Raw genomic sequence first — 21448 nt, 5'->3', positions numbered from 1 at the left:
CCTTGATATTTTCTACCCCCGCTAATTTCACCCCAAATCCACTTTTTTGAAATACCAACTTCTTTCCTGGAAGTCCTTGGTGTCCTTGTGTTTATACTTCTCCCACCTCACCCCCCCCCTCTTCCCACGCCACCTCCGCCCAAGCCCCCTCCCTCCCACACATTCCCGATGTCCCTGCTCTGAAATGTTGTGTTTATGTGCTTCCCCTTCTCTCCCCATCTTGTCTACCGCTCCCCTTTTTATATACTTTGTTTGTTTGTCTATTTGATTTGTTTGTGTGTTTGTTAGCTTTCACGAGCCTCGATTATGTATGCAAAATAAATAAATAAATAAAATAAAACCCATTTGTATTGAAATATTAAATTCAGCACATCATCGATCACATGGTTTGGCAGCCATTTTGGATTGAATTAAAATATTAAATAATTATATCTCTGAAACCGCTCACCCTATCGATGCCAAATTTTACAAGTAACATCTAACAGCACTGTTGCATATAGTTTGAAAATGATGATGTCATAGGTCACGTGGTTTGGCAGCCATCTTGGATAGAAAAACGAACCTTATCTGATCAACACAAAACTTCACAAACGTGATGCCCTACCCATACATATGCAGAGTGATGGCATCTACCCGTTGTGGGACTATGCGGAGGCATATTGGCAACACAGTCGCATTGTTCTAGTTATTACTATTTTGCTGACTTTGATGGTAGCAGTGTTATTGTTTCACTATTTTCCTGGACTTTGTTTTTACACCAAATTCTGTGTTATTGTTTCATTATTTTCCTGGACTTTGTATTTTACACCAAAGTAAAACTTTGTTGCTATTTTTTCACGATTTTCCTGGACTATATTTTTTTACATCAAATTATTTGTTGTTGTTTCACTATTTTCCTGGACTTTGTTTTTTTTACACCAAACTAGTTGCTATTTTTCCCTATTCTTGTGGACTTTGTTTTTTTTTAACACCTAATTAGTTGCTATTTTTTCACTATTTTCGTGGACTTTTTTTACACCAAATTATTTGTTATTGTTTTATTATTTTCCTGGATTGTTTTTTACACCAAATTAGTTGCTATTTTTTCACTATTTTCGTGGACTGTTTTTTTACACTAAATTAGTTGTCTTTTTCACTATTTTCTGGACTGTTTTTTTTTACACCAAATTAGTTGCCTTTTTCACTATTTTCCTGGACTGTTTTTTTTACACTAAATTAGTTGCCTTTTTCACTATTTTCTGGACTGTTTTTTTTTACACCAAATTAGTTGCCTTTTTCACTATTTTCCCGGACTGTTTTTTTACACTAAATTAGTTGCCTTTTTCACTATTTTCTGGACTGTTTTTTTTTACACTAAATTAGTTGCCTTTTTCACTATTTTCCTGCATTTTACAACAAATTAGTTGCTATTTTTAACTATTTTCATAATCCTGGTATTGGCTTCACAGTTAAGTGTGGCTGGCTTGAGTGAGATCTTAGGGTCATGAGTTCAAGCCCCTATTGTGCTGTTTTACATAACACCAGGTGGGTTGATTCAACCTGTCATCCTTCCAAGGTCAGCAAAATGAGTACCAGCCCTACTATTAACATAGGCACTGCATCAGCAGCACAGCCATGGCTTCCAGAAAATGATGCAACTTGCATCCAGTTATTCTTGTGGTCTGTTTTTTTTACACCAAATTTGTTGCTATTTATTTACTATTTTTGTTTTATTCCAAAACCCGCTATTTAAAATATATATTTTCATATGCAGAGAAATAGGAAAAACATATTTCCGTGTGTATTTATTGCCTATTTTCTCTTTTTTTCCAATTTTTTTCACGAGGGTACCTCTAGTCTAGAGTCTAGGCCATCCTGCCAGCCCCTTACCCTTTGCTATCTTCCCGCCATTATGTTCCTTACACAGTAAGCTCCAACATTGAGCGAACCATTCTCAGGGATATGTTAGACTCACACAGTTGCCATAATGCGTCAAAATGCAAGGCACCTGGTGCAGGCAAGCACCAGGTGCTTACACACCTGGTGCAGGTAAGCACAGGTGATTTTACACGGTATCGTGCTGCCAATACCACGTAATGCCTCCTTCGTGGTTGTAAAACCGCACACGCTCGTCAAACGACCCATTGTTTGTCCATTTCATCTGTTTAAATTGTCAGCAAAATGGAATTGCCGGGAGACAGAAAATGGCTCCAAGTGTGCGCGCAGCACTTAAACAGCTGGCCCCCAGGGTCTCAGCTTTTTGGCGGGAGATGCCTTTTTCTTTTCGACGTGCACCTCGTGTATCGATTCCCAAGGATAACCACATGATGGAGCACATGATGGAGCCTGGGAAATATTGCAGGGAGGAGGAACGGCTTTACATGGAGTCACAAATGATCCACATTGATTAAAGGAGAGGCCAAGTTATGACAAAGGTAAATGTCCTCATGACGATGGACCTCAGAGAAAGTTACACTGGAATAATGTATAGCACGGTCGATGGAGCTGTACCTGTAGAAAGGTGTACATCAGGGACTACACAAAGCATTTTGTCTTCGTTGCGAGATCACATCAAGATACCTGGGGTTTCGGAATGCATCACGGTGGAATATCCAGGTGAATCAATGGTTCCTCGTTAACTAATAAGCCAGTGATCAATGTTGCACCGTACCTGTTCTCGCATGACGTCATCCGTGCCCATAATTGTCCTTGAGCAGTGAAACGAAATACTGTATTTCGACACTAGCGAGGTACCAGTGCTAAGCACGGGTGGGGAGCTGAAAGCAAACAAACAATGCGGAAACGGTGAATGCTAAACTATGGAACCAATAAATTCCACATTCCTGTGGCACCTCAGTCGCACGTCAGACATGGACAGCAGGTTCGTGAAAGACTTAGGTAAAAAACAGCGAATGAGAAACCATGAACCAATAAATTCCACATTCCTGTACCATCAGTAGTCGAACATCAAGCATGGACAGCGGGTTCCTGAAGGACTTCCACAAAAAACGTACCCAGTCTGAATGGTTCTATACCCAGTCAATGGCGAATCTGCATATGGCGATCTGCGAATGTCAGACTTACAAAGTAAAAACCTCCACGTCATTCGTCATTCACTTGAACTCAATATCTCTATTTTCATTCCAAACAGCATAACTCCAATCACAAACTAAATAACATTAATATAAAAAATAAACTTTTACCAACATTCGTGACAATCATAAACAAATATTTAAATCCGTGCTGACGTTACATCCGGACGTGGAGGAGTTCCGTACGTTGGAAATTCAAAATGATAATTGTATTCACTCAATTCCAAACAGAATCATTCCAATCATAAATTGATACTATCACAAAATACTGTGTTAAATCACGATTGTATTGAGATATTATCAAACAAGCTCATTATCGTCATCTGTCCACTTCCGGATTCGGGGCAGGAGCATCTTGAGTTAATTTCAAAATCATAATTTAATTGAGGAAATTATGAAACCTCCTACCCACCTTATAACATCCACTGGGACCCCAAAACGTTCCACAGGAGGTTTGGTGGAGCTAGACCCAAAACTGAGGGAGTAGTTGGGGACGGAGAGACAGATGGACGGACGGACAGACAGACAGATGGACTGACATACAGACAGACAGACAGACAGACACTCCTGTGATAATATGACCCTACTGCAAAGCCGCAATGAGCCGGCGAGGCCAAAGCCTCTTGCCACTATTTTACCCATCACTATGGCATCAGTAGGTTAGGTAGTTGGTAGTAGGTAGGTGTAGTAGGTAACGTACCTGGTAAGACTTGGTAAAAGAGAAGATTCGGTGAATTCCGTCTCAACTTCGGATATTTCTGGCCATGAAAAACTATCTCTACGGCCGCGAGATTTCTAAAAAAAATAATTCTTCGTCAATTTTAGAATATTTGACGCCGTTTTCAGCCCCCGAAACACGGTAATAAGCTTTTTTGAAATATTTTTTCAAACCTAGAATCTTCTGTTCCGGTTCCGGTTCCGGTTTCGGTGTTTGGTGAAGATTTTCGTTGAAGATAACCAGGGCCCGTGCGGGCCCGGGGAACGAGGTTGGTCTTAAAGTATTTTAATTACAAATTAGAGGTGCATAAGATTGTGAATCAAACAAAGACGTGTGAAACTGTAATCCGCTTCCGGTCTTGCCGGCGAGGTTTTCGTTTTTTCGAAGCTGTACACGCTCTCCACTCTATCGAAGTTAAGTAATTGTTTCCATTTGTATTTTCGTCAAAACTAATTATTTTATGGTGTGTGTACGTATAGTGTGTCCCTAGGAAGATTCTCGGTGTTAATCCTTCATACCTGTATAAAATATCGTCGGTTAATTCGTGTCGTGTCTTTTGAGGCCGAGTACAGTGTCCGACCTTGAGGCTTTGTTTTTCTCTCAGCGGTCCGTCTATTGTGCTCCAACTACTTTCGTTTCTCTGTTTTTCCCAGTCTTTTCACCCCATACGTCCTTGTTTAAAATCGCAACTCAAAAACAAAAAAAAACAAAAAAACATTTCCTTCTCTGTTCTTATTCGTTGTTCTTATTCGTTTATTCATTGTTCTTATTTGTTCGTTCGTTCTTCAACCACATGCTTCACCCACATTTCCCCAGATAGTTTTCACTTTTAAACTTTAAAATGTTTAAACTTTCCCGTGAAGAACTGTATTCTATCGTGCATTATAACACCTTTTTCTTCTTATTCTTTAAAAGGTTGCTTTCGACTTTCTCACCAAATCTATTCATTCCAAAAAAAAATTCCATCTCTTACAATGCCTCTTTCATACATTCCCTAAACTCTCCTGCTCTCCACCCCCCCCCCCCCCCCTCCAGCGTCCTCAAACGTATTTTTGACTTGAAGGTCACAAGAAACTAATTTTGCAATAAATGTTCGTTTACCATTAATCGTACACTTTCCAAAATCCAATCTCACCCCTCCCCTCCAAATCTTCCCCATCACCTCTCCCCTCCAAATCTTCCCCATCACCCATCCCTTTCAAATCTCCCCCCTTGCCCCTCCCCTCCAAATCCTCCCCATCACCAATCCCTTTCAAATCTACCCCCTTGCCCCTTCCGTCCTAAACTCCCCCCTTGCCCCTCCCCTTCAAATCTACCCCCCAACCATCCCTCACAAATTCTCCCTCCTCCCACCTCCCTCTCAAAGCTGCCTCCTCCCCACTTCGTCTCCCTTCTATCTCATACCTCCACCTCCCCCAACCTTCGACCTTCCTCTGCCCCCCTCAAACAACCCCTCACGGTGCCTCATCCCATCACCATCAAACCTTTCGTCCTCCTCATCCTTCCCTTTCTTGTAACTCTTCTGCAATCTCTGCCACACTATCAACTGCTCTTCCTACCTCCCCTTCTCATCCTTCATCTGACCCTACCCCTCCACTCCCCTGTCCTGCACCCGATGCTCCCCCTCTCTCCTCATTAACGGTATGGACCTCAAACATCCGGGGCCTTCGCTCAAACCTGATTGATCTCTCCATTCAGGTTGCTTCTGACAATCCAGACTTGATCTGCTTAACAGAAACTTTCCTCCTTCAAGATGTCTCTGATTCCTTAATATCTCTTCCTGGTTATTCCCTCCTCCGGTATGATAGACCTGAGCCTCGTCCTGGTGGTGGGGTGACTAAATTGATCAAAAACTCTCTTCCACACTCTCCTTGCACTGCCATCTCTCCACCCCACCCCCAGGAGGACCTCTGGCTACGGCTTCCTCTCCGCTCCCACCTTTTGTTCATATAGTAAGGGAAACATATGAATATCTGTTAACTAAATTGTTACCAAAAAATTTCTTCACCAATATGTTTGTAAAGGTGTGTAATAACATGTGTTAAAATGTTGAAGGTCAACTCCCGTGGGAAACCCAGAAAAAAAGCTGTTGAATTCGGGTACCGAAAAATTATTTTCGAGAATTTTTATTTTTTTAAATCGGCCCTTAAGTAACTTATGAGGGGTCAAATAAGGGTTTTTCATGATTCTGAGTTGATTGTTAACATTTATATTTCACCACAGACACTCCTTTGTGGAAAAATAATTTCTAAATATATCTCATTTTCTACTTTGCAGGACATGGAGTCTAGCAATATGGATGAAGACGTTACTCCACCTGTGCTTGCTTCATCTGTGCACGCTCGGATACACCAGCTGAAAGGCTCATACAGGCAACTCCAAAGGGATACTCAACTTTATTGAAACAAGCAGAAACTGTCGAAAATGTTACTGTTGTGGAACGTATGAAGGAGGCTCAAAAGGAAGGAAAACTGAGGTACCACCAGAAGTGTAAAAATGATCTGTACAACAACTTTGTTGCAACCACCAAGAAGTCAGCTCAAGCATCAAAGGCAGAGAAAGAGTCATCAAAGTTGAAGAGAAGACGCACTACTTGTGAGTTCAGTTCATCAACTGGCTGCAGTTCTAGAAGATCACAGTCAGTTGACCTCCTGTATAAGGATGTATGCATTCTTTGCAACCAACCAGCCCAGCTCTACAAAAATAATCCAGCACAAGCTAGAAAGAAATACAGAGTGCCAGATAATTTGACTGCAGATACACTGAAGGCAAGCTTGCTGAAGACAGCACGGAGTCGCGGGGATGACTGGGGCACTGAAGTCACTGGACGCCTGGAAGGGATCAACGACTTGGTAGCAGAAGAAACACTGTACCATTTGCGATGCAAACTTATGTTTGCGAGAGGTGACAGTTTGTCCAAGACTGATGAGGAAGGAAAAAGGAAGAGAGGACAGAGGAGTATTGATGAGGAGCGAGAGGCAGTTTTTATTGAATTCTGCGAATGGTTAGACTCAGAATTAGAGCATGGGGTAATGAACATGGACCAAGTCCATGAAAAGCTGCAGGAGTTTGATCAGTCACCAGAGAAGAGCCTTTCTTATTCAAAGCATTGGCTAAAGATAAAACTTCTAGAGAAATACGAAGACACCTTGTATTTCACAACACAGGAAAGAAGGGCAGATGTACTCTGTCTCAAAGATGGCACCGACAATATTCTGCGAGCGCATCATGCTAATCTTGACCATGGAGATGAGAAGACTCAGATCATAAAGACGGCACTCAAGTTCATATCCAATGATATTGCCTTGATTGATTTAGGTCCAAAGTCATACCCCACCACACACAGTATGACTGACATCGATAGTCAGCTGACACTTGTTCCTGCAAGCCTTCAGATGTTCTTGAGACCGATTGTCAAGACAGACGAAAGAGTTGCCGTTTGGGGGCAGAATTTTATTAAGGCCTGTCGACCTCGGTCTGGAGCATTGCCACACCAAATAGGGCTTGCCATACAACTTGATCATAGATTTGGGTCAAAATGGATGCTCAACAAGTTCCACCGGCTGGGATACACTGAGTCTTACACGGAGACACAAAACTACAAATACTGCTTCCTTAATAGTAGGAGTGGAGATGATGTTCCAGATACTTCTGGCACTCTTGACACCATTGTGGAGGAAACCGATGAACAGATCAATGATGAGGTTGTGGTTGATGCTGCGCTTGAGGATCAATCAGTGATGACAGCCAAAGTGCCAGCCAGTGAAAGTGAATTGTCAAGTAATGATCAGGTGGTCTTTATGGAGGTTGGGGAAACAAACAATGCAGTCACTCAGTTTGTTGGAGACAATATAGATTTAAACATTGTCTCTATTCACGGAAACACTCCCTTTCACTCAATGGGTTGGATCGAAGTCACCTCTCCGGCACCACCTTTGCCAGATCCACAGACAACAGCAGCTTTCCCCCGGGTGAAGTTGAAGGCACTCGACAAAGCTAAGATCCTGAGAGGAACTGAAGTAAAGATTATTCCATTTACGAACAGGAAACAGATAGGAACGAACGCGATCATGTTTCTCCCCCTCGCTGAGCTTTCCTCCTCCCTGGCTCATGATCAGCCACTCCTCACTCCAGGTGACACACTCTGGGCAGCGGGGTGGGTGATCAAAGCCAACGATCCTGAGTTCCCACACTCCAACTGGAATGGCTGGATGAAGAGAATCCATGCTAATGATGCAAAGCAGAGCACACAGATCGAGTTCCTCCCAGTTATTGAAGGAGACCCTAATGACCTCAACACCATCTTCACCACTCTGAAAGAGTGCATACGGCGCGCTGGGGTCGCTATAGTGACCTTTGATCTTCCGATTTGGCTGAAGGCTGTGAATATAATAAAGCAGGCAAATCTACCCGTCATTCCAAGGTTGGGTGGTTTTCACCTGCTGAAGTCTTATCTTGGATCAATGGGTAACATCATGGAAGATTCTGGACTACTAGATGTGATCCAGTTGATCTATCCTGGAAGAACGACAGCCAACCACATCATGGATGGAGGATGTTTTGACAAGGCAATCCGTGTTCACCTCCTCATCGATGCAGCCATCTATCAACACATCATGAAACTTGCCTTCACTGAGGAGGAGCGTGGTGACATGAAGACCGTCATGGAGAAGGTGGCTGATGGGAAGATGGGAGCCAGACACTCAGACCCAGTAGTGCCAGTGTTTGAGCAAAGGTTTGAAGAAACCTTCAAACGACTCGCAAAAGGAGGAAGAACACCTGCACTCTGGGTGGAGTACCACCACATGGTAGATGTGATCAAGGTCTTTATCAGAACCGAGCGACTTGCAGACCACAATGGGCATCTGTCCTGCATTGTTACCAAGATGCTTCACATCTTTGCTGCTGCAGGCCATCATCAGTATGCCAAGGGTGCACGGCTGTACTGTCAACTCATGAAGGAACTAGAAACTTTGCCTGCTTACAAAGACACCTTAGAACGTCTCACTGCCCACGGGAACCACGTTGTCCGTTACTCAAGTCATGAGTGGTCCGGCACATGGTGTGACATTTGCATTGAGCAGACATTAATGCAGGCAGCCAAGTCACAAGGTGGACTGAGCAGAGGAAGAATGAGAAACAGTTTTTCTGGCCACAAATGCTGGGTGCTCACCCTCAGTCACCTGTCTGATGTCAACCGGCGGATGGAGGAGGACGTCAGTAAACATGTTCCAGTCCACAGAGACCTTGCCAAGACACAGATGAAGCGAGATGCAGAGGCAGTTGAACTTGTCCTAAAATGGTTTGAGGAGATCAAGCCATTCGACAACGATAGAGACAAGGAGTTGCTCGTGTCTTTCTCAACAGGATTCACAAGCACTGGAGATGACGCAGTCAATGTTGAGAGAGCAGCTGAAGTTGGGATGGAGATGCAGATCAAGCTGGATGGACAGTCAGTGACGTCGACCATGGATGTCAAGTCAAAGATAAAAGCCCTGTCATCACTAAGAAAATTTCCCTTGGTCAACGAGAAAAAGATTCACCTTGACTCACTAAAGTTGTTCAACCGACTGATCATTTTCGCCCAGCGGGATATGACAGTTGAGACAAGCTTACAGTATGAGCTGACTCCCTTCCCATTGTCCCTGTTCAGCAACAAAGATCAGAAGATGAACAAGGCAAACAAGGCAGACTTTTCAAATACAAGCCTGAAGGCGTTAACTGATCCACTTGACTTGACTAACCAACCCTGCTGCACCCTCGTAATTGATGGCGGATGGCTTGTCTACATGGTGAAGTGGGAACAACGTCAGACCTGGCAGGAGATCGCCAACAGTTACCTGAGCTACGTGCAGTATCTGGGCCGCTGCTCCCAGAAGATCATTGTGGTCTTTGATGGCTACAGCAGATCACCAAAAGATCACGACCACATCCGGCGTACCAAGAATTCCTGCTGTAATCTCCAGATTCGACCGGATATGTCCAACTGGACCCCAAGAGCAAAGTTTCTGGACAACACTCATAACAAGAGTGAGCTCATCCACCTTCTCTCTTCAACCTTCCGAAAACATCACATCACTGTGGAGCAGTGTGACAATGATGCTGACACTTCAATTGTGAGAGAGGCATTGGCTGCTGCTTCAGATGGCTCTGTTGAGGTCAGTACCATTTGTGTCTTCAGTTAGTATAACTATTGGATGGAGCCCTGGGGGGAGATGGGGTAATTTAAAAATAAGAGAATTCACACTGTTGAAAAGTTAAATCTGTTCTTGAACGGTTCATTATGCTTTGTACATGTTGTTATATTTTCAGGTGCGGGCAGAAGATGCAGGCGTGCTGGTAATGCTGGTGCACCATAGCTCAGACAGCCACCATCCACTCTTCTTAACCACATCAAACGGCTCTTATGACGTCCGAAAGATCAAAGAATCTCTCTCCGAAACACAGAAGAGCTACCTGCTCTTCTGTCACGCCTTCACGGGGTGTGATACGGGTTCTGCAATCGCTGGTCATGGGAAAACAACTCTATTTGCCAGGTAATAATGATAATACTACTATTATGTCGGCAAATAATACTAATACTAATAATAATAATAATTATAATCATTGTCATCAGAGTATAAATGTTAAAAATAATAATAATTTTATTTCTGTTTTACATTATACTTTACTTGACATAGACCTGGTGCTTTTTTTTAGGTTTTGCGAAGGGGACGCGGCTGAGTACATTGACATCTTCCTTGACACAGAAGCCACCAAGGAAACAGTGATTCAGGCTGGTACTGCGATTTTCAAGTACATTTACCATGGACGAGATACTACATTGGGTGAAATTCGGTACAACATGTTCTCAAGGAAGGCAGCGGCAGGAGTGATCAAACCAGAGACTCTACCTCCAACAGAGGGTGCAGCTGCACAACATTCACTCCGTGCCTACCTGCAGACCCGGGACTGGATCCTTCTACAGAGCATGTCTCTGAACCCCAGTGACTATGGATGGACAATAGGTGTGCATGGGTATGAGCCAGTTCCAACACTGGACCCCACGGCTCCTGAGGAGCTATTGCAGTTCACGAGCTGTAATTGTCATGGAGATTGCAGCAACCGGCGATGCAGCTGCAAGAAGAATGGGGTCACGTGCATCTCGGCCTGTGGAGTCTGTAATGGCATTACATGCAGAAACTGCAGTCATGATGTTGTTGAGTCTGAAGAAGACATAGACAATGACTGTTGAAACTTCTGACATTGTGAATGAGAAATAACTCTTGAGTATTATATATGTATGTGAAATAAAAGCTACTTTGTGTGTAAATGTAAAAGTGAAAATATAAATATTAACAATCAACTCAGAATCATGAAAAACCCTTATTTGACCCCTCATAAGTTACTTAAGGGCCGATAAAAAAAAAAAAAAAATTCTCGAAAATAATTTTTCGGTACCCGAATTCAACAGCTTTTTTTCTGGGTTTCCCACGGGAGTTGAACTTCAACATTTTAACACATGTTATTACACACCTTTACAAACATATTGGTGAAGAAATTTTTTGGTAACAATTTAGTTAACAGATTTGTGAAATATCTCATAAAATGCCCTTACTAATATGTGTTCTGAACCGTCCCCCAAACAGTGACGACTCCATTAACATTTCGCTGTCGGACAACATGGACCAACTTCTATCAACTCATCCAAACTCTCTCTTCCTCATATGTGGCGACTTCAACTGTCATAATGCCAGCTGGCTGGGTGTGGGTTCCTCTCTCACCAGCCATGGCACCTCAGCAAAGGACTTCTGCGACTCATTGGGACTGACACAATCTGTCAATATCCCGACCCAGATCTCAGTCAATGGAGTATCTTCTCTTCTGGACTTGGTTATGACTAACTTCCCTGCAAATGTGTGCTGCTCTTCTTCTGCTCCAATCGGTTCTTCTGATAATGTGCTTGTTAAATTGAACATCTCTCTGGCCATTCTCAGAGAGCCTCCTCAGCGCCGACGAGTCTGGCATTTCACTCAGGCTGACTGGCACGGTCTGCAAGCAGCATTCAATCATCTTGTCTGGTCTCCCATCTCTACTGCCTCTGACATAAATTCTTCCTGGGAATTCTTCCAAAGCAAACTGCTCTCTCTCTCATGCACAGATTTATCCCATCTCGTCTTCAGTTGTCTTACCCTTCCTCCCGTCCATGGTACACTGAATCTTGTGGTGAGGCAGTTGCCCTGAAACAACTTGCCTTTGCCTCTTGGAAGGCAAATCCAACTGAAGGCAATCTCAGTTCCTTCCACCAAGCTCGGAACAAGTGTGTGTCTACCCTCAGGAGTGCCAGGAAGCATTATCTCTCCACACTCCAGATTGAACTCTCAAACCTGTCTCCTTCCTCCAAATCCTGGTGGCGTCTGGTCAAATCCGTTTCTGGTGTTTGATCTCCCTCCATCCCCTCCCTTACCTCAAATGGCTACACAGTTGACACCGCACGTGACAAAGCCGAATGCCTCAACTCTGTGTTTGCCTCAAAATCTTGTGTCCCAAACCCATCTCTCTCTGTTCCCACCTTTCCCAGTCGAACCCAACTGCTCCTGGACTCTGTGTCCTTCTCTCCTGACAAGGTGGAGAAGTTTTTGTCAAACCTCGACTCTGATTCTGCAACTGGACCAGACGGCATCAGCCCACGGGTCCTAAAATCCTGCTCTGCCACTCTATCTCATCCTCTCTCTGTTCTTTTCACCCTCTCTTTTGCTCAAGGTCATCTGCCAGCATCTTGGAAATCAGCAAACATTACCGCTTCACATAAAAAGGTGCAAAAACAGGTCCTTGCAACTACAGGTCAATCAGCCTGCTTCCAATTAATCAGCAAAGTCATGGAATCCATCATTGCTTCGGATATCAAATCCTTCCTCTTCTCCAATGGCTTGATCTCTGATCATCAATTTGGATTCAGACCAGGTCATTCTACTCAGGACATGTTGCTTCTGCTGTCTCAACAATGGATGGAGGTCCTCAATGCCAAACAGGAAATCAGAGCTGTCTCACTTGACATATCACGTGCCTTCTATACGGTCTGGCACCCAGCTCTGCTCACCAAACTCTCCTCCGATGGTATCCATGGAAATCTCCACTCATGGCTTGCGGACTTCCTCTCTGGTCGAAGGCAACGTGTGGCCCTGAATGGATTTCTCTCATCTCCCCTTCCTGTTCTGGCTGGAGTTCCCCAAGGTAGTGTTCTGGGCCCTGTGCTATTTCTGGTCTTCATCAATGATCTCTCCGACTTTCTGGAAAATCCTCTCTATCTCTTTGCTGATGACTCCACTCTCTGCCGCTCCATTCCTCATCCCTCAGATCGGCAGTCTGCAGCCTCCTCACTCTCTGCAGACCTGGAAAAAAATCACAGACTGGTCAAACAAGTGGAACATGTCTTTCAATTCTGACAAATCTCACACTCTTACAATGTCTCTCCAAAAGGACAGACTGGAAAACCCTCCCATCTACTTTCTCAACAATCTTCTACAAGAAGTTCTGTCGCTCAAGCTTTTGGGTCTCACTATCTGCCATGATCTTTCTTGGGAAAACCACATTTCCAAGCTGGCCTCCAAAGCCAGTCGCCGACTGGGCATCCTCCGTCGTGCGAAGTCCTTCCTTGGCACACCTGAGCTCCTCACCTCATACAAGGCTTTCATCCGCAGCTCAATGGAATACTGTTCCCCCCCCACCCCCTCTGGGCTGGTGCTCCTGCCTCACACCTCGCTCGGCTTCACGCTGTTGAAACCAACGCTTTCAGAATCATTGGAATCTCCTGCGATGAAGTTAACTCCGAGGGCCTTTCACTCACTCACCACAGGCAGGTTGGTGGTCTTTCTGTCTTCTACCGACTCCTCTCCGGCCTTGCTCCCCCAGCTCTCTCTGTGCTCTGTCCCCCCAATATTCCTTCAGGTCGCACAAGATGTGCCTGCAACTCTCTTATGGTTAAACTGCCAAAATCTAGGCTCTCTGCTCACCTTCACTCTTTCATTCCCCTTTTCTCCCGCCTCTGGAACAAACTCCCCCACTCCCTTCAATCCCACTCCTCCCTCCAGGTCTTTAAAACAGCTGTTCACCACCATCTCTTATCTTCCCCCATACAAAACCTTGATCTTTTCTACCCCCGCTAATTCACCCCAGATACACATTTTTTTGAAATTCCAACTTCTTTCCTGGAAGTCCTTGCAGTGTTCATATATTTTATACCTCTCCCATCTCCCCCAAAGCCCTCCCCCTCCCACATTTCTCCCGATGTCCCTGCTCTCAAATGTTGTGTTTGTGTCCTTCCCCCTCTCTCCCCATCTTGTCTGCCGCTCCCCTTATTTTTTGTGTTTTGTGTGTCGGTTTGACTTTTTGTGTGATTAATGTTAGGTCTTTCACGAGCCTCGATCTTGTATCCCCCCCCAAAAAAAAACAAAAAAAAAAACTCCTATTGAACTTTGTCGTAATTTTTTAGGCATACTTCCGCATCCGCAAGATGGCGGCCTCCATGGAGCAATTTGGTGCGTCAACGCTTCGAAATTCTCAAAGGATCCAGCAAAATCTTGCTTTTCAACATAATACGTACATGTTCATTCACAACACCAGCTTCTCCGGCTATAATATAGATTCTCCAAAATGTTGCTGAATGAGTCTCATTTAGATGTATAGAACACCCATCGAGGGGTCACCATTTAATGGGCTTTATTTTGTCACTGATGACGTCATCCTTCTCATCAAAGGTCTTCATCCTTACTACAATGCACAGTCCAAACGTTTGTGTGTTTGTTTGTCATGCCTCCCATCCTACAGATCTTGGCCAATTACATCCAGACTTGCTACATAGGAACAGCATGACCCCAATTAGTGTACAGGAGTGTTTTTATCTGGTCGTATTTGGGGACTTGTGGTGGGAGGTCGCAAATTCTCTATGTGGATGTGTTTCGTGTAGCACCACCTTTCGGTGAGAGAGGGTATTACAAGTCCTCACCTTTTTCTCACCCTCACCCACTTTTTATTTATTTATTATTTTGTATACAAGATCGAGGTTCGTGTAAGAGATAACATCAATCACGAAAAAAAAAAACCGGACACAAAACATCAATAAAGGGAGCGGGAGACAAGATGGGGAGAGAGGGGGAAGCACACAAATATTGTACAACATTTGAGAGCAGGGACATCGGGAGATCTGTGGGAGGGAGAGGGCTTGGGGGGAGGAGGCATGGGAAGGCGGGTGGGGTGGGAGAGGTAAAAAAAATAAAGTAAAAACTGACATGTAAAAGGAGTAAAAGTAAAAAAAAATGGAGAAGGCATGGAGTAAAAAAAAAACAAAAAAAAAACTAACATGTACGTTTATGTATGTACATTTATGTACGTTGACCCGCATATACAATATGTACATTTACAATATGCACGGCATTCCTGTCCCCACATTTTCCAATTCAGTGAGGTCTTTTGAATTATAAGCAGTAGGTATGTTTTTTCTCCTTGTACGTAACCCAGGTTATTTTTTATTTTATTTTTGGGAGCGATTGAGGGACCAGTCCGTTGCCTATACACCACCCAAATAAAGGGATGCGTCAGAATAACGTGTTGCATGCTTAAAACAAGATGGACCGTAGGGCGGGTACTCTGCTAGTAACAATAATGGAGCGTTTCTCGATAACGTATAGTGTCTGATCTGTTGTTAGCGACGTTGTAACTTTGTCGGAGGCCTGTTCAAGCCTGTGGCTGCTGATAGACGCTTAAAGTTCAGATGAAGGGTTAGTTATGGGACAAGGAGACAAGATTAAGATTATGGAGGCCGCAGTTGCCGCCCGTGTTATCATCGCCAGTGTTATCAGGGAAAATGCACAAGGACATGGCATGGTGTCTTGTGTACAGATGGTGAACACAGGGACATCCCCGAACACTTTATTCTCAGCGCTCAGGTGTCATTCATTGCAAATATAATGAAGTATATAACAAAGTACATTTTCTGCTTACAAAGAGAGAGGTGCATTTAATAGTGATGATAAAATAGATAAAGTGGGGGTAATAATTAAGGGTAAGCTCATTCAAATTCTAACCCCGTTTGAGGCCTTCCAGAGGGCTTCATCCATTTTGAATTAGGCGATATTTCGCTGGTGTAAAAGGCGTTAATCCCAAAGGAATGTTGTTAAATTGTGCACCGGCACACAATGACTTGCACTTCACCCAGACTTTGTGTCGATTATGTCGTGCTGCGTAGGCACATTGAGACAGCTTGATTATTTGCAAACATGAACAACCAACCACCTAGGATTCCTTATACACCTTTAATGGACCTGGAACCCCAACTGGAACTGAAAAGTTATGTTTACACCTGCGAATGTTGACGTCATGACAATATTCCTCCACAGACAACTCCTCTCTCTCTTATGCACAGATATTATGTGCAGATAACCCAAGTATTACATCCCATCTAGCCCTATCTAGTCTTCAGTTATCTTGGCCATCTTTGATACGCTGAATCGTGTGGTAAGGCAGTTGTTTTAAAACAACTTGCCTTCTCTTTCTGGAAAGCAAATCCGACTGGAGGCAATCTCAGATTATTCCAGAAAGTCAAGTGTGTGACCATTCTCAGGAGAGCAAGAAATCAACACCTGCCCAACCTCAATATTGAAATTTCAAACTTGTCCCCCTCCTCTAAAAGCCGGTGGTGCCTTGATAACCCTGCGTTTGGTGTATGCTCCTCATCAACTCAACATTCAGGAAAAAAATGTTATCTCGCTTCTTCTCAGCTGTGTGTTGACTTCCGCTTCCGGTTTCTCCGGCGAGGAAGCGTCCTTCGAGCTCTCCATGTCATCAAAGTTAAGTATTTTCCTAATCATGTCTTTGTCAAATTTCCACTGGTTATTTTACTGTGTATGTGTTACTGTGTTTCTAGTTAGGTCTTGGTTTGTAATTCGTGCAAACTTGTGTGTAATTAGTCATTTTGTGTTCACAACGCATGCGCGGCCTGGCCCCTCGAGGCTTCCCTCGCCCCGTCGGTATTTTGTAAACTTAAGTTCTTTCCTTCACTGTATTGCTTTTTTCTTTGATTTTATTTTCTCCCCCTACCTCCCCTGAACATCTTACCCTTTGTCTAACGTTTTGAATACAAAATATATATGTATATAAAATATTACGACCCCGTGCGTGTTGTCTCGCCCTGCCTACTTTATCTCCTTTTTCTTCTACCTCTCCAGCTGACACTCACCTTTCCAACTCGAGTTTCCACCATACTCATTCAACCCTTTCTCCTTCTTTCTCAGATCCACGCCCTCACTTCAGGGACTTTTCCCAGATTGTTCTTCACGGTTCTGTTTAAATATGTTTAAACTTTCCCCTGCAGTGTTTTATTCAGTGGTATATTACAACACGCTGTTTTTCTTCCGACCTAAAAGGCTTTTTTCAATTTCCTCATCTAATTATTCCATTTCAAAAAAATAAATCAATCAATCTCTTACAGTTCTTCCTTTCTACATTCTCTAAACTCACCATCATTCCACCCCTCCTCTATCATTTTCAAACGGATCTCTGACTTGAAAATCACAATAATCCCAGTTTGTAATAAATGTTTGTTTTTCATTAATCGTCCACCTTCTAAACTCTCCCTCACCCCTCCCCTCCTAAACTCCCCCTCACCCTCCCCTCATAAACTCCCCCCTCATCCCTTCCTTTCAATTCTCCCCCCTCACCCCTCCCCTCCTAAACAACCCCTCGCCCCTCCCCTCCTAAACTCCCACTCACCCCCCCTTCAAATTTCCCCCCTCACCCTCCCCTTCAAAATCTCCCTCTCACCCCTCCCCTTCAAAATTCTCCCCTCACCCTTCCTCTTCAAAACTGTCGCCTCACCCCTCCCCTTCAAAACTCCCCCCACCCCTGTGGGTTCCTCTCTCACCAGCCATGGGACCTCAGCAAAGGACTTCTGCGACTCACTGAGACTGACACAATCTGTCAATTTCCCGACCCGGATCTCAGTCAATGGAGTATCTTCTCTTCTAGACTTGGTTATGACAAACTTCCCTGCAAATGTCTGCTGTTATTCTTCTTCTCCAAGCGGTTCTTCTGATCATGTGCTTGTTAAAGTGGACATCTCTATGGCCATTCTCAGAGAGCCTCCTCAGCATCGACAAGTGTGGTATTTCACTCAGGCCAACTGGCATGGTCTTCAAGCAGCCATCAATCATCTGGACTGGTCTCCCATCTCTACTGCCTCTGACAAACTCATTCTGGGAATTCTTCCAACATAAACTGCTCTCTCTCATGCACAGATTTATTCCATCTCGTCTTCAGTTGTCATATCCTTCCCTTGACAAAATCATAAGCCGATCAAACACTTGGAATATGTCTTTAAATCCTGACAAATCTCACACTCTCACTATCTCTCTCCGAAAGGACCAACTGGCAAGCCCCATCCTCCACTCCATCTATATTTTTTAACAATCATCTTGAGGAAGGTCCACTCGCTTAAACCTTTGTTCCTCACTATCGGCCATGATCTTTCTTAGGCCAACCACACCTCTAAGTTGGTCTCCAAAGCCAGCCATGGGCATCATGTGTCCTCCCTGTTTCGGCTGTTCCTTTTTCTGCTCTGATCTGTTCTGTCTTCTAGCTCTTCCACGAGCCTTGACTTTATATTTTAAAAAAGGGAATAGGTGCTCCTGGTGAAGCATTCTGGTCAAAAATAAATAAATAAAGGATAATATATTGTTACGGATCTCAGAGACGGCACTCCCCTTAGCAAGGGGGGGTTAATCCCCTTGGCCTGTTAAGCTGGCCGTCTCTAGTCCTGGTACTTATAACGCTCCCTTGCAGGGTGAAATTGGTCGGGGTTATTGGTCAAGGTGTTCTCCCGAATACCTTTACCAATCCCTCCGCAAAGCAGGGAGACAAGTACCGCTCGAACCACGGACAAGATGGTATTTGCCGAGTAGTTTAGCAATCCGCGATTCGAGCCGTTAGCAATTGACTAACCCGATTCTGCGCGTTGGCCAAATCGTGCCACAGGTACTCAATCGAAAGAAAGGACTAAAGCGATCGGGGGAGAATGAAACCAAAAGGGGTAAGAAATAACAGACATTTATTAATTATGTACACCAAAACCAAAGGAGGAGGAAACGAAAGTAATATACAGTGAAGAAGAAGAAGAAGCAGGACACAGGGCAGCCTTAAACAGTCTTATATTATACCCCAGGACAAACACACAGACTCACACGAAAGGGGCATAGCAGGCAGGAATGACTGGAAGAGGGAGAAGGTCCAGGTGGGACAGCAGGGCTGGAAGGTTCGGGCAGAGGCACAGCATTGAGGTCCGCTCTAGGTCCACGCTCCGGGCTGGAAGTGAACAGCCAGCGGTAGCTTCTGGTCTCGTATATCGCACGGTCGGACAATGCGAATAAAGCGCGGGATTGTCGCCATCAAACGGACCCACTCTCCTCCTTACAATGCTCCGTATCCTCGTCGGGTACCTCACTCATCTGCCGGATCACGTCTTCTCCCTCACTCTTCAAGCAGTCCCTCGCACTCATCTGCTGAAGCAGTCCCTCGCACCCGCTTTTATTGTCCGTCTAGGAATCAAGCCGCCGGCTCCAATGACACGCCTACCGGTTGGCTCACCTCGGCGCTGGTTGGTCGGTAAGGGCTTGCTGACTCCACCTCTGCTGACGAGTCGACGTGCCACACCTTGTTCTGGTGGCTCCACCCCCTTCTTCCTCGGCTTGACCGCATGGCTTATGGCGGCGTGGTGCCAGTAAAACAGACCAATGCAACGGCGGCGAACGCTGCTGGCAAACGAAGTACCACAATTTGGAGAGGGAGAGCAAAATGGACGTAATGGGGCCTATCTTATTTGATTAATGCAACGCAGATTCAACTATTGGGAACAGATCCTTAACTGAAACACACAATAATGAAATAACTACAGAGAGGTCCTATGGTTCGCTACGTGTTGTACATGGACTAACTAGGGTGCGATCTTTAACAAAGCCAATTGCTGGGGATATTTACAGGGGATCATTTATAAGGGAAACATTTACTAAAATTTACTAGTGAAGGTTCTAAAAACCGTAACAATATGTTGGATGGGTTTCCATTGCCTTCCCAGCAATATAAGTCAAGGCCTTATAATTTTGAATATGGCCAAGGTACTGGCACACAACAGCTTGCTGTTTTTGAAAGGCACCTTCGTATTTGTTCGACGTTCTTGAGGAGGTGCTCGAAGATGTGGGACAAGTAGCCTCAAAAACCACCTTTAGAGGCCATTTTTCCCTGCAGAGCGGGGGTTGGCCTTTTTCGGGCACCTTGGTCCCCTTATTGAAGCAATGTTTTGTGGCCGGATGCCCTTCCTGCCGCCAACCCTGTTGGTCACCTCTTGCGACGCACAGGGAATTACCAGTGAACTGGTGCTCAATTTGCCGACGTCAGAGGGATGACAGGCTGAGTCAACCCCCCTGGTGTTAATTCAGCGATCGACCGGGATTCGAACCCAGGATCCTCAGATCACAAGCCGCACCCTAACCGCTAAGCCAACACCAGGCTACAAGTAGCCTCAGCGCATGGATGATATTCAGGAATCTATGACATCAAATAAACAAGAGCACCATAATTTTGTTCCGATCCTAAATTCCGTCGGATGTCCAATCCGGACTGGAATCTCCTGCAGCAAGTACATTGAATCACATCGGAAGCATTGTGACACCTTATTGGAAGTGTAAGAGCCTGTCAGGCCACGTAGTCAAGACTGAGATGGGTTGGTGTGTGAGGAAAGAACTCATCTCGTCTCCCTTTGCAACCCCAAGGGTCTTGCATGAGCATTACCAGACGAAAAAGACAGAAACACCACAGGACAAAGGGTGCTTTTCTGAAGTTGATGACCGTCCAAAAAACGGTTCTGTCATCGGAGGATGAAAGAGGATGAAAACGGTGCAAATGAAACGACCTCATGCTGACTGTAACTTAAAACATTAGAATAATGTCTCTTGTAGCACGGGCGGGTGTCCTGGCAAGCAGAGCATGACAGAAAGGCCTATTCAGTTTCGGCTTTACTACATCCTACGAGACCTTTCGAAGACGTGCGAGTGCAAACCCAGAATGGAATCTTCATCGGCGACATAAATCGGGAGAGTCAATTAACCCTCGGCAAAGTGGTCTCCATCTTGTTAGCTTAGAGATCGGTTATCTGTCCTTTGGCTTGTCCGTTTGTACAGAGTTACTACAAAGACGTTTGTCAGAGCTCGTAAGGTGATGTATTCTGGAAGAACCTCGTGATTAATATGCATCTCATGTATGTCTTAAACTGCAGCCTCCCGACCCACAAACTCACCCCAACGCGCCCGCCCAGCAACATAACCCAACATTCCTGCGAGCGACGTAAAAACCGCAGCTCCAAACCTTCCGGTCTCTGTCTGAAGACCTAAATCACGATGACGGTTCAATTCGCAATTTCCAGAATCTGCAAGGTAAGGGTTCATCAGGTAAGAAGTTTTCAGGCAGAGACCCAAAGACCTATAATGCCTCTTATATATCCAGCCATTGTTGCCATAGCGACCAAGGTTTGGTCTGTATTATTTTACCCACTAACCTCTGCTATCTGACATAATTTAACCGGTTGGTCTTGAAACACTAGTTCCAGATGTCAATGACATCTATCCAAAGGACGGAA

At 44.6% G+C, this 21448-nt stretch overlaps 1 protein-coding gene across 1 annotated transcript; it reads left to right on the top strand.

Moving 5' to 3' along the window:
• The first annotated feature begins 2426 nt into the window (after positions 1 to 2426).
• Positions 2427 to 20901, top strand: LOC137428253 (uncharacterized). The gene is made up of 4 exons (XM_078777409.1): positions 2427 to 2595; positions 8701 to 9947; positions 10102 to 10325; positions 20772 to 20901. Exons 1-4 carry the CDS (start codon positions 2427 to 2429, stop codon positions 20899 to 20901), a joined length of 1770 nt encoding a protein of 589 aa, XP_078633535.1.
• The last annotated feature ends 547 nt before the right edge of the window (positions 20902 to 21448 follow it).

This window comes from Myxine glutinosa, chromosome 5, assembly GCF_964187855.1.
Source record: "Myxine glutinosa chromosome 5, kmMyxGlut1.1, whole genome shotgun sequence".
NCBI lineage: Eukaryota > Metazoa > Chordata > Myxini > Myxiniformes > Myxinidae > Myxine > Myxine glutinosa.
Note: the sequence above shows the minus strand (reverse complement) of the source record. Positions and strands in the feature narration are given on the sequence as shown.